Raw genomic sequence first — 11709 nt, forward strand, 5'->3', positions numbered from 1 at the left:
TTTATGCAAAGTATATTTCCACTTCAGTGCTTACTTTTCAAACACACATAATGGCACCACCACCACCTCTGTGAAGAAAGTGGTGGTAAAGCAGCAATTAATGGTGATGAAGTGAATGTGATAAACCTCCTTGAGAGGTCCATCTGAAAACTTGATCACCACCATTCCATGGCCTTGTGGAGATGAGTGATGGCAAGTCTCCTCATCAGCAAATAAACCAAGTCATCCATGCAAAACACTAAATGCCAAGTGTCACACCCATACCATTATGTACATAACCATACCAAAGTAATGAAGTCGACAAAGCATTACACACACACAGATCCAGACATCTACATGGGTTTGTTTCAATCCTCATGGCATGTCAATGAATGAGATTTGCACACCTTAGCTTGCAACAAGCTCTCAGAAAGCATCATTTGGGCATGTGTGAAACTGGCCATCTTGACAAGCAAATTTATCTTCCATTCACATCAAGAACCATGAAGTAGGCTTGTTAGATCTGGTTCATAATGACATGTGCTACCTACCTATGGAAACACTTAGCCACAAGAGGTACTTTATATCTTTTATCAATGACCATTCTAAGTACACTATGGTGAATGCAAAGAGTGAAGTGTTTGACCACTTCAAGCTTTTCAAGAGCTTGGTAAAGACCTTTACTGGAAGGAAAATCCATGTGCTACACACAGATGGTGGTGGCAAGTACATGAGCAGTGAGTTTTTGAACTTTCTGATTGAGGCTGGCATTGTTCATCAGTATACAATAGCTTAATACTCCCTAGCAGAATAGCATGGCAAAGCAACTCAATCACACTCTATTAGAGACTATTCTCTCTATATCAAGATGGTTAAGGATTTCTATTCTTAGCCTTATATGTGGATGATACACTATTACCTCCAATCAGATGTGGCTCATCAACTGGATTAAGACTTACTTTGTTGCCAAATTCAAGATGACTGATATGGGAGAATTGCACTACTACTTGGGAATTTAGATAGGTAACGTGGAGTACTAAAGCTCTCCAACGAGAAATACATCCATGACATTCTCCAAAGGTACTCTATGCTTAATGCTAACTTGAGTGGATAATTCTATGGAAGTAGGCTCAAAGTTGTCTAAGGCTTCTAGCTTAACATCAACTTCAAATGACACTCCCGAAGAGGACAACACGACACTATATTGTTCAATGGTTGAGAGTCTCATCTACTTGATGGTCTCAACTAGGCCTAACCTCACATTTGGTGTGGGAGTAGTCTCGGGCTGCTGTGAAGTAGATCATGAGGTATATGAGTGGTACAAGGAAATACACACTGAAATATGGAAGAGGAAATATGTATAACCATAATGTGGTTAGTTGATGTTTCAAAAGGCAGCAAATCACTGTGATGTCCTTGTGCAACCATTGAGGTGGTTGAGCAAAATTCAAGTTGATGGTTCCATTGTGCTTAGTGCATGAGTGAAATCTCACATCCCTAGTGAACACTATTGCCAACGTACTATTGAAATTTGTATCCTTAAGCCCTGCAGTAACATTTTAAGCCAGACGGCTTCTTTCATCTGACGAAGTCCCTACCTCAAGTGAAACATGAAGTCTTCCTCAAATATCTCCATTTGACTGACAGTGAGAGCCTTGAGAAGGAGTGTGGAAATGAGTGACAACAAGTCTCCATGTCAACAAACAAAACGAAGTCATCCATCCAATGCCAAGCATCACACCCATACCATTATGTACATAACCATACCAAAGCAATGAAGTCAACAAAGCATTCCACACACAAAAATCCAGACATTTACATATACTTCATTTCTGCAACAGACCCTTGGCAAGATGCTTCGGCAGCATCCTAGCGGATGTTATTCTTTATGCTGACAAGCACCCAATGTCCCTGTTTCTCCTAGACAAGGCTTGTAAAGAGTACGTTGAAGACGAATTCTTCCGCAAGAAGAGACGTTTGGGCATTTCTCTACTGGATCCGGAGACGGGAAATGAACTCTACATGACAGCCAAACTGGAAAGCCCGGAGAAGTACCTGGACGAAAAGAGAGACTGGAAATGGTCCTGCTTACCTTCAGGACAGCTGCCAAAGCTCAAGGCCAACCTCATGAACAAACTCAAGGAAAGATATGTGATTTGGCCGGAAGTGGGTTGGAGAGGCTATCCAGGCTACCGGTTTGAACTTCCAAGGGCAACAAATCGGAGTGTTCCAGCTGAAAAGCTTTGAAGGGTGAACTAGCATTATCAGGCCAGATAACTGGAAGCCACACCAGGCAGTATACAACTCGTTCAAGTATGTGGATCGCGTGCTAGCGTGGGTAAACGAGCAGCGAGTGTTACATATCCTTGCACTCCAGGTCACTGTTAGTCCGGAAACACACAGGAAGACAGATGGTATACTGGACATTGCGTGGTGCACACTGTGTACATCTGCCCAGCCCCAACCAAGAGCGCAGCTGTTTCACACAGTGCAGAGGAAGGGAAAGTAGCGTACACGACGCATGAGCTTGAGCTGGCCAGTGCTTACCAACCTTGGACAGGATGAAATCTACATTCTTAAGGAACTGGTAAGGAAATTAGAAGTATGTGCAGTGGGGCTATCAAGCTAGTCTTAAAGACCCTTCCCCATGAGAAGCAGAAACTCTTGAAAAAGGCCAAGGAACAACCCAGCGGAGCCAGGGCATGGCTGGAAAACGAGTGCTGTACCGAGGCAAGTATGGTATTCGGGATCCTTCTCGGAAACAGTGTGTATTCCCTCCTCGAGGCAATGACCGTCTAGTTTTGATACTTGAATCATTGTTTGAGCCACTATTGCAGTGCTGGTGTGCGGGCATACATAGTTTTTTTAATTTTATTTTGGACCTTCTCACGTACTGGTGTGAAAACTTGGTGTTGTGTTACTTCATCACTTTGTGGGATGTTGTTCGTCAGCAACTTTGAGGAACTTTGTTGTTATTCAGTCTGGTGTATTGTCGAACTTTGATGTCGTCAGCAAGACAATTGCATACGCAAAAACAAAGTTGATGGAACATCAAGCAAACTCAATCAAACGCATAAGTTTTATAAAAGAGCGGTTCGCTTTTTGCTCCGTTGTTTACTAAGAGGTTACTGATCATTCTTGTGTGGGAGAGCCGTGGTCAAACTTTAGGGCCATTTGATGGACAGCGAGAAGGTGTGTGTCACTGGCGCTTCTGGTTTCCTGGCATCTTGGCTCGTGAAGCGGCTACTGGAGGAGGGATATTACGTCGTCGGGACTGTGCGCGATCCAGGTACATAGAAACGAGACGAAACCCCTCATTCTCTTGTTTGTGATATAGACGATGCGAGCAAGACTGCCCACCTGTGGGAGCTTCCGGGGGCGAGAGAGAGGCTGGATCTCAAGAAGGCCGACCTTATCACGCCAGGCGCCTTTGACGATATTGTCCAAGGCTGCCATGGAGTTTTCCATATCGCGGCTGCCGTGACTAACCGGTACAAGGAGGATCCACTGGTAACTTCGCTTGACTCCATCGATTCAACAGCTCTCTGGCAGCTTCGGTCTAGTCTTGTATCTCGAACTTTTACTGTTTTTTTTTTCTTGTTCTTTGGTTCTTCTTAGACCGAGATTGTTGATCCATGCGTGCTTGGAACTCTGAACGTGCTTAATGCCTGTAAACGATCCACAACAGTCAAGCGAGTGGTGTGCACGTCATCCGTGGCTGCTGTTAGCGCGAGGAACGACTTCAAGCCCGATGACGTCTTGGATGAATCGGTTTGGAGCGCCCCGGACTTCTGTCGGGAGATCGAGGTAAGTTTCTTATTTCCATGAGCAAAGATTCTTACAAGTTTCTCAAGTCTAGATGTGGTATGGTCTGGGGAAGACTCTATCCGAGCAAGCAGCACTCGAGTTTGGGAAAGAAAACGGCTTAGATGTGATCACAATCGCGCCCAGCTTAATCGTTGGAGAACTACTCTCGTCCAGGGCCACCGCAAGCGTTGCTGATATTATCCTACAGCTCCAAGGTAAAGCCTTAATTACAATCTCGGAAGAAAAACAAAATGATTTCAGATTCCATGCAGGAGCCAAGCAGTGGTTCAATTACGCTGGATACGTCCATCTCGACGACGTTGCTCAAGCTCACCTCCTCGCTTATACAAATCCCAAAGCCAGTGGAAGATACGTTTGTTCAGCGATCAACATGAGTACTATCGACCTCGCCAGCTTCTTGTCCAAGCGGTATCCCAAGCACCAAATCACCGACGAGTAAGATCACGCAAAAAAAAGCTTTGTTTTCTGTCGCTGTTTTATTCTCATTCCTTTGCTTTCTTGCAGGATCGAGGTCGTCTCTCTGGCAGAGTTCAAGGGATTCAGCTCCAGAAAGCTTCAAGATGAGCTTGGGCTCCAATTCAAGTCTCTGGAGCAAATGTTTGACGATTGCATTGCGAGCTTGGAGCGCAAAGGCCTCTTAACTTTGAGTTAGTAGTTTACTGCAACTCAAATAACACGAACACACTTCTTCTCCTTGAATAAAATCTCTCTGATTTGATCCAAGAATTAAAACAAAGAAGATAAAAGTTAATATCTCTCTCTGTCTCAATTCTTCCTGCAAGAAAAAAAAATGCTCCAACTTTTACATTTGACGTTTTTGCTGGATGCTCTCCACGTGCACAACTTTCTGGGCGATCCATCAAAGGCCAATTTCTGCAGATTCCTACAGGTCTTAGAGGAACGACTGCATGGCTCTTCGGAGTTACGGACTCTATATTTATCTATCTTACAAGTACTATGAAAATCATTAGCATTATTTGGCTTGGGTTGGGTATTGGATTTTCAAGGGTAAGTTGCCAACAGACCGTTGGCATTAGCCTTGTTTGATCTCTGACTTTGGTGCTGACCCGTTACTTAGCCAACTTGGTTGGTTTGAGGCAAAGGCTCTTCTTCTTCAATATCAAACTCTTGCTATGGCAGAGCATATACTGATTTTGCTCCATTGATTACTATATCAGAAAGACCTTTGCCATGTTGATTAAGGCACTTGACACAGTGGCAGGTAACCTTTCACTCAATTTAGTGAGGAGTTTACTCTTTGCGCTTTTGTAATGTGTGTTTGAGGCCTGCAAAGGACAGAAAGGTGGTTCAGCCCGACAATGTGATAGTTATTCCGCATCTGTTATTAGTTACCAGGTAGATGAATCATCCCAGATTTATGTTTTAGCTTTACAGGTTAATAGACATCATCGCTCAAGCGAAGGGAATGAAAGTTCCATTTCATTGTCCAGCTTGAATAGTTAAAAAGCACTGTTTCCCGGTTACTGATAATTCTTGTGAGAGAGAGCCGTGTTCAACTTTAGGGTCATTCCATGGCGATGGCGAACGAGAAGAAGGTTTGGGCATCTGGTTTCCTTCGTGAAGCGGCTACTGAAGGAGGGACATCACGTTGTCGGGGTACTCAGGCTAATCGATTCTACTTAGAAATTGCTTTTCTTGTTTGTGCGAGCTTCCGGGGGAGAGAAAGAAGGCCGACCTTGTCACGGAATTAGGCGCCTTTGACAATATTGTCCAAGTTTCCATCTCGCGGGCCGTGACTTTCAGCTACAAGGAGGTAACTTTGCTTGACTCCTTCGATTCAACAGCTCTCTGCCAGCTATGGTCTAGTCTTGTATCTCGAACTTTTACTGGTTCGCTTTTTCTTGTCTTTGTGGTTCTTCTTCCAGACCGAGATTGTTGATCCATGAGTGCTTGGAACTCTGAACGTGCTCAATGCCTGGAAACAATCCACAACAGTCAAGCGAGTGGTGTGCACGTCATCCATGGCTTCTGTTAGCGCGAGGAACGACTTGATGAATCGGTGTGGAGCTCCCCAGACTGCTGCCGTGAGATTGAGGTAAGATTCTTATTTCCACAAGCAAGAAAGAACGAATTCTTACAAGTTTTTCAAGTCCAAATGTGGTATGGTCTGGGAAAGACTCTACCCGAGCAAGCAGCACTCGAGTTTGGGAAAGAAAACGGCATAGAGGTGATCACAATCGCTCCCAGCGTCGTGGGAGAACTTCTCTCGTCCAAGGCACATTGTAGATTGAGATTCCAAACACATTGTAGGAGCCACGGACTGTTTCGATCAGGCTGGATACGTTCATCTCGACGACGTTGCTCAAATCGTCCACCTCCTCCCCCCCTCGACGAGTAAGATCACGCAACAAATTTTTCTATTTTTCTCGCAGTTCTCATTCCTTTGCATGCTTGCAGGATCGAGGTCGTCATATTTCACGGGATTCAACTCCACAAAGCTTCAGGACGATCTTGGGATCCAATTCAAGTCGCTGGAGCAAATGTTTGAGGATTGCGTTGACAGCTTCGAACGCAAAGGCCTCATAACTCGAGTTTGATAGTTGACTTTAATGCTAAGGAAATCCTCCTTGAATAAAGTCTCTGTGATTAGCATCCAAGAAAACAGAAAACAAGATTAAAGTCCATGTGTAGAATACTTTTGTCATCAATGCCTGTCTAAATCGTTTGGGATTGGCAGACACTAGTTTCTAAAATGTACACTCGAACATCCATTCAAACCATCTTCGCTCGCATGTCTTCAATGCAGAATTTGTGCCGATTGTGTAGTCGTCAAAGACGAACCCAAATTTGTGTCAATCGCTGCAGCGACCCAGTCTCGCAAAAACTCTTTTCTAATTTCCACTCTTTATACGATGCTCACTATTTCGTGTCCAAGTGAAACAAAACTTGGTGTAAAAGTTCTATACCACCACGTTTGACCGGCAAACAGTGAGAGTTTGACTGGCACTGCGCTGGTCAACCCTGCCACCTCCGAGAAAGAAAAAAAATGCGAAGGTTTTACATGCCGGGTGCCATTCCTGGAACCAGCCAATTCCTGTGAACCCTCCCTGCTATAAATTGGAGCCTCCTCTCTCACATCTCCATAAATCGACGATCATAACTGAGGTCCACTCTACAAATTTGGAGCTCTTCCATCTCTAATTCCAGTTCTAATCCCAGTTCTCCTAATAGATTCTAAAAAATCGAGAGAATCGATCGCAAGTGCAAGTCTCCTGCTGTCGAAAGCTCTCCCCAATTGCTGATCGGATTTTGCGCCCTCGATCCAAATGGCAATGACGTCGCCTCTATCGATCCACGATCCTCTGTTCTTCGACGATGATGACCAATCCATTGGCGAGGTTCGCAATTCCCAATTTACCGAGGACGAGATCCTTGGCCGCATGGAATGCCTGGGCATGATCCACGCCTTCGTCACGCCCTTTGTGCTCAACGCTGCCATCAAGCTCCGGGTCTTCGACATCGTCGCGCACGCCGCAATTCCTCCCACCGCGGAGGAGATCATGGCCAAAATCTCCTCGTCGTCCTCATTCGCCGCCACCGCCCCCGCCGCCACTCCCCAGCTCGGGGTGCTCCGCCGGATCCTCCGGTTCCTGTCGCAGAGAAAGGTCCTCCGCCACGTCAGCCGGGACGACGGCCACGTCGGCTACGCGCTCACGGGAATCTCCACGTGGCTGGTCCGGAGCCGCGCCAGGTCGGACTACCTCGCCCCGCTGCTCGCCATGGAAATGCATGCCAGGTGTCAGGCGTCGTGGCAGAGGCTCCACGAGGTCGTGCTCGACGGCGGCGATGCGTTTGATCGTGCGAACGGGAACTACTTCTGGGACACCGGCCGCCATGACGCGCAGTTTAACCGCGTGGTAAACGACGCGATGATCGCGTTTAGCACCGCCACCATGTCGCTCGTGCTCGAGAGCTACCGTGGATTCGCGGGCATCCGACGGCTGGTGGACGTTGGCGGCGGCATGGGCCACTCAGTGGCCAAGATCGTGGAGGCATACCCCCAGATCCAGGGAGTTAACTACGACCTCTCGCATGTCATAACGACGGCGCCGAAAATCCAAGGTAAAAATGCTTGCCGCTGACCTGGGCTTGTGAGAGTCTTACACGTGGCTGGCTTATATTTGCAGGCGTGGAGCACGTCAGCGGGGACATGTTTGAGAGCGTGCCCGCGGCGGATGCCATTTTCATCAAGGTGAAGCTATTACTTCTTATTTGGCGGCTAGATTAATTAACTCTGGATTTGCATTAATGCAGTCGGTTTTACATAATTGGGACGACGAGCACTGCGTCAAGCTCCTCAACAATTGCTACCGAGCGCTCCCGCAAGATGGGAAGCTCATAATCGTGGATATCATCTACAAGTCGAGCGATACTTTCGCAGCGCTGGAGGCCAACTTGGACATGATCATGCTGGCGTACACCACGGGCGGGCAAGAGAGAACTCCCAACGAGTGGGAAGAGCTTCTCATCTCTTGCGGCTTTGGCGGGATCACGTTCCACACAAACATGCCGACCAAGGAGGGAGTGATCGAGGCTTACAAGATGGTAGAGTTGCGGGACGACGAGCAAGAGAGGATCTCAAGGCTGTGAACGAGAGAGATGCTTAAGATCTCCATGGAACAACCATGGAGATGTTAAATTCTAAACTGTACATAAATCAAAGCAAAGTCTTCAAAAACATACTTTACATCTGTTATCTAAACTGTACAAGAATCAAAGCAACGTTTTTAAACAATGTGGATCATACTACTTGCGAGGAGCAAAGTTTTCTAGCGAGCTTTGCGATATTGTTGGATCCTGGCTCGTCTTTTCCAATCCTCGAGTCGGCGAAAACCACACACAAACCTCTCGCGCCTGCCAAAAACCAACACGAGTCAACGACCTTAAACATCATCCTGGCACAAATAGAGAGGGCAGAGTGAGAAAAAGAAAAACAATCAAAAAGTTTTCTCCTCGAGTTCTTGACAAAAGCCTTTGCTTGGTTTGAGCTCCAGATTCAAAGTAACTGGAATGGTCAGACGAGGAATGCATCAGCCATTCACGCGAAGAGAAGAAACTTTCCAGAGATCTCAAGAGTCGCACAAACGAGGAAACGTTTTAAACGCCTACTAGTCAAATCGATCACCCACCAAAACAAGGAAAAGAATAAGAAAGATCTAGGAACTCTAGAGCTCTACGCATAGCACGGCCAGCTATGTCAACACCAAATCCCCCAGAGAAATACGTACCTCTCACGTATGACCACATGAACCGCTCGAGCGCGAATCCACTACTGCTCATCAGAGTTGACAACGCGGCAATCCCGGCGGACTTCGCCTCGATCGCCAGTCAGCGGGGCGATGCTTCCCAGCTTGACCATGGCTTCGCCAAACGCCTCCAGGAACCGCGACTCGTCGTACGCGTAGGCTTCCACCAGGACCCCACTGACGAGGGAGTCCTCGGACAAGTTCTCGGAAGAAGAAGAGGGCGACAGCACCGTAAGGAGAGCCTGGTCCGAGCTCAACACCCCCCGGCGAAGCTGCAAGTTGGCGAAGTAGCTATTGTCGAAGCGAGCCGGGGAGTAGACGTCGAGCATGGCGATGGCGTTCGCGTCGCCGCCGCGCGGGCAGAGGCGCTGGAGGTGGCGGAGGAGCTCCGGGTCGAGGTCGGGGTCCGGGGAGCCCGACCTCTGGTGGTCGTAGAGGCGCTGGGTGAAGCTGGAGCAGCGGGAGAAACCGACGGTGTGGGAGCCGGAGAGGGTGACCATGTCGGCGGTGGAGAGGCCCTTGTTGGCGAAGGCGGCGATGAGCTGCGAGAGCGTCGAGTTTGGCGCAGGGATGTCCGTGTTGGCGCCTTTGAAGTTGGGCTCGAGGCTGTCTCGTCGGCCCAAGAGGACTTCCCAGGGATGGCCTCCGCTCTGTCAAAGAACACTTAAAGTTATATCAGAGTATCGCAGGAAAACTTGAACGATCACCGACGAATCATTCCCAGTGCCAATGCAGGTGGATGGGAAGCTGCATTGCATGTTGTAACATAAGAACACGAATCTCTGTATCGAATGGATCACCCAGATTGCAATGCAATAGGCGGGAAAAAAATGAAATGAGACAAGCTCGACACTTTCTCTCGAAAGAATCAATGAAAAGCAAGCTCGGAAGAAGAATAGAATGAGAGAATGCAAGCTACGTTCACTAAATGAAAAGGAGGAACTCGAAAACGAAGAAAGAACGATGAACCACGAATTCCGAGCAAACAGGCACTCGAGATCCACACTAAGCCATACCAGAACAACGGAATCCCGGGCGGCTATGGCCAGCAGATCCGCGCACGACACCACGCCCTCGCACTCCCGCTCCACGGCCGCCTTGATCGCGTCGATGACCTCGAATCCCCGGGCGGAGTTGCGATTGGGAGTGGCCGCCTTCTCGCTCTGGAGCTCCGGCGTCGCGTCCAAGAGAATGGATCCATCGCAGCCCTAGAAGAGAGAGACACACCAAAACGATTTTCATAAAAGAGAGGCAAGGTTTCGCTTTTTACGCTAACAAAACAATCGTGGAAATGGAGACGAAGAAGGGACGCTCCAACACGCCCATCACGTCCCACCGCCTCCTCAAGAACAGCGCGTGCGATCTCTTCCACGCCAGGGCAAGAGTGCGCGTAGTAATTTGAAGCGAGACCATCACCCTGATCGTCCCATGCGGGCGCTTGGAACGCGAATGCTGGATCATCCGCGGGAGGGCGGAAGAAGAAATAGTTCGGCATCGCGCAGGCGATCGCCATGGAAGCTGAGAAAAAGAATAAAGTTTTGCTCATGATAACAGAAATGCAATATCAATTGCCCGTTCGATCAGCTGGATGGACTGATATCCCTAAGGAGTAATATGCTCTTTAACCAGCGTTCTTGCTTCCCCACGACCGCCTGACATTGTCAGCCCTATGATTCCATGCGGCACAATGCAGACATCCTCGGGGAGCTGCCAGTCTTATACAATGACATCCCACGTCCAGCACAGGATGAACGTATGGAAGAAATTTTAAGTCGCTGCAGACCACTTCATTGGTTCTTTCCTTCATTTTGATGCATCCTCGCGATGCATTTCCACTCGAAGTTCTGTGCTCCGTGTGCCATCCTTGAACAATCACTCTAAATACCCTAAAAGCTTTGATGACTAATTTTGGAGCCAAGAAAGATTTTAGACTTCTTTAATCTGCAACAACTTGAGAACTGTTGAGGATTAGAAGGGCTTCAACCTGGAGGTGATCGACTTGGAGCTTTGTGAATAGAACGATTAATACATTTGTCTTCAACACAGAAAGATACTAAGAAAGGTGGCAGAAAAAATTATTAATCGAAAGAAAATAAACACCACTGTGGAAGTTTTGTTGCTTGAAGCTCTTTCGCTGTTTCCAGCCACAGAACAAACTCTGTTGATTAGAAAAAATTCTGGAAAGGAAAGGGCTTGTGTGGAGGGTGAGCCAGGAGTGACTGTCACTCACATTGCCTTTATCCTCCTTTGCTGCCAGCATCCTTCTCAAATTTTACAGGAGTTAGGTTTGTGCTGGAATCAGGGAGTGTGAAGTGAGTACTACTCTTCCAGCTTTAGACTCTTCTTCATTAAAAAACGTAGACTCTATTCACATGCTAATCTCAAGTTTAAAATGTTTATATACTATTAGACGACAGTATATACTAGACTATCCTAGGATATACCAATATATAGTTGTCAGGGTATAATGCTTAGAACTAATTAGATTGTTAAATCCCATAAAGCATTAAAGAAGAATTCATTGAAATCATTCCCATCATTTATATATCTGTATCTTCAAGAATGCTGGACCAAGGCCAGCTCAATGATCCTAACAGTTTTAATCATCTATAGTCATATGGTTTGGAAGTTGATG

The 11709-nt window shown here is 47.1% G+C and overlaps 3 protein-coding genes across 6 annotated transcripts; 2 read left to right on the forward strand and 1 right to left on the reverse strand.

Moving 5' to 3' along the window:
• The first annotated feature begins 3102 nt into the window (after positions 1-3102).
• Positions 3103-6450, forward strand: LOC9640674 (tetraketide alpha-pyrone reductase 1). Of its 4 annotated transcripts, none has more exons than XM_024676936.1 (6): positions 3103-3268; positions 3317-3489; positions 3598-3786; positions 5924-5995; positions 6079-6162; positions 6226-6450. In XM_024676936.1, the coding sequence occupies exons 1-6, from the start codon at positions 3157-3159 to the stop codon at positions 6352-6354; spliced, it is 759 nt and encodes a 252-aa protein (XP_024532704.1). In that variant the 5' UTR covers positions 3103-3156; the 3' UTR covers positions 6355-6450. The 4 variants fall into 4 exon arrangements, 3 of the variants coding, with proteins under 3 accessions (XP_024532704.1, XP_024532702.1, XP_024532703.1); XM_024676934.1 differs by lacking the exons at positions 5924-5995; positions 6079-6162; positions 6226-6450 and adding exons at positions 3839-4001; positions 4059-4242; positions 4312-4533; XM_024676935.1 differs by having other exon boundaries at positions 5924-6162.
• Positions 6451-6934: 484 nt separating this feature from the next.
• On the forward strand, positions 6935-8682 carry LOC9640423 (caffeic acid 3-O-methyltransferase). The gene is made up of 3 exons (XM_002971789.2): positions 6935-7890; positions 7956-8020; positions 8083-8682. Exons 1-3 carry the CDS (start codon positions 7095-7097, stop codon positions 8416-8418), a joined length of 1197 nt encoding a protein of 398 aa, XP_002971835.2. The 5' UTR covers positions 6935-7094; the 3' UTR covers positions 8419-8682.
• Positions 8683-8865: 183 nt separating this feature from the next.
• On the reverse strand, positions 8866-10569 carry LOC9640424 (peroxidase A2). Its single transcript, XM_002971985.2, has 3 exons — positions 10345-10569; positions 10091-10282; positions 8866-9724 (listed from the first exon to the last, which is right to left on the reverse strand). The coding sequence occupies exons 1-3, from the start codon at positions 10567-10569 to the stop codon at positions 9098-9100; spliced, it is 1044 nt and encodes a 347-aa protein (XP_002972031.1). The 3' UTR covers positions 8866-9097.
• Between the last annotated feature and the right edge of the window lie 1140 nt (positions 10570-11709).

This window comes from Selaginella moellendorffii, unplaced genomic scaffold, assembly GCF_000143415.4.
Source record: "Selaginella moellendorffii unplaced genomic scaffold, v1.0 SELMOscaffold_18, whole genome shotgun sequence".
NCBI lineage: Eukaryota > Viridiplantae > Streptophyta > Lycopodiopsida > Selaginellales > Selaginellaceae > Selaginella > Selaginella moellendorffii.

Coding starts and splice junctions, on each gene's coding strand:
- LOC9640424 (XM_002971985.2), bottom strand. CDS start 10,569: ATGCCGAACTATTTCTTCTTCCGCCCTCCCGCGGATGATCCAGCATTC. Junction 10,283..10,344: donor TCCACGATTGTTTTGTTAGC/GTAAAAAGCGAA, acceptor TCTCTCTTCTAG/GGCTGCGATGGATCCATTCT. Junction 9,725..10,090: donor CCCGGGATTCCGTTGTTCTG/GTATGGCTTAGT, acceptor GTTCTTTGACAG/AGCGGAGGCCATCCCTGGGA.
- LOC9640674 (XM_024676934.1), top strand. CDS start 3,157: ATGGACAGCGAGAAGGTGTGTGTCACTGGCGCTTCTGGTTTCCTGGCA. Junction 3,269..3,316: donor CGGGACTGTGCGCGATCCAG/GTACATAGAAAC, acceptor TTTGTGATATAG/ACGATGCGAGCAAGACTGCC. Junction 4,002..4,058: donor TATTATCCTACAGCTCCAAG/GTAAAGCCTTAA, acceptor GATTCCATGCAG/GAGCCAAGCAGTGGTTCAAT.
- LOC9640423 (XM_002971789.2), top strand. CDS start 7,095: ATGGCAATGACGTCGCCTCTATCGATCCACGATCCTCTGTTCTTCGAC. Junction 7,891..7,955: donor GACGGCGCCGAAAATCCAAG/GTAAAAATGCTT, acceptor TTATATTTGCAG/GCGTGGAGCACGTCAGCGGG. Junction 8,021..8,082: donor CGGATGCCATTTTCATCAAG/GTGAAGCTATTA, acceptor GCATTAATGCAG/TCGGTTTTACATAATTGGGA.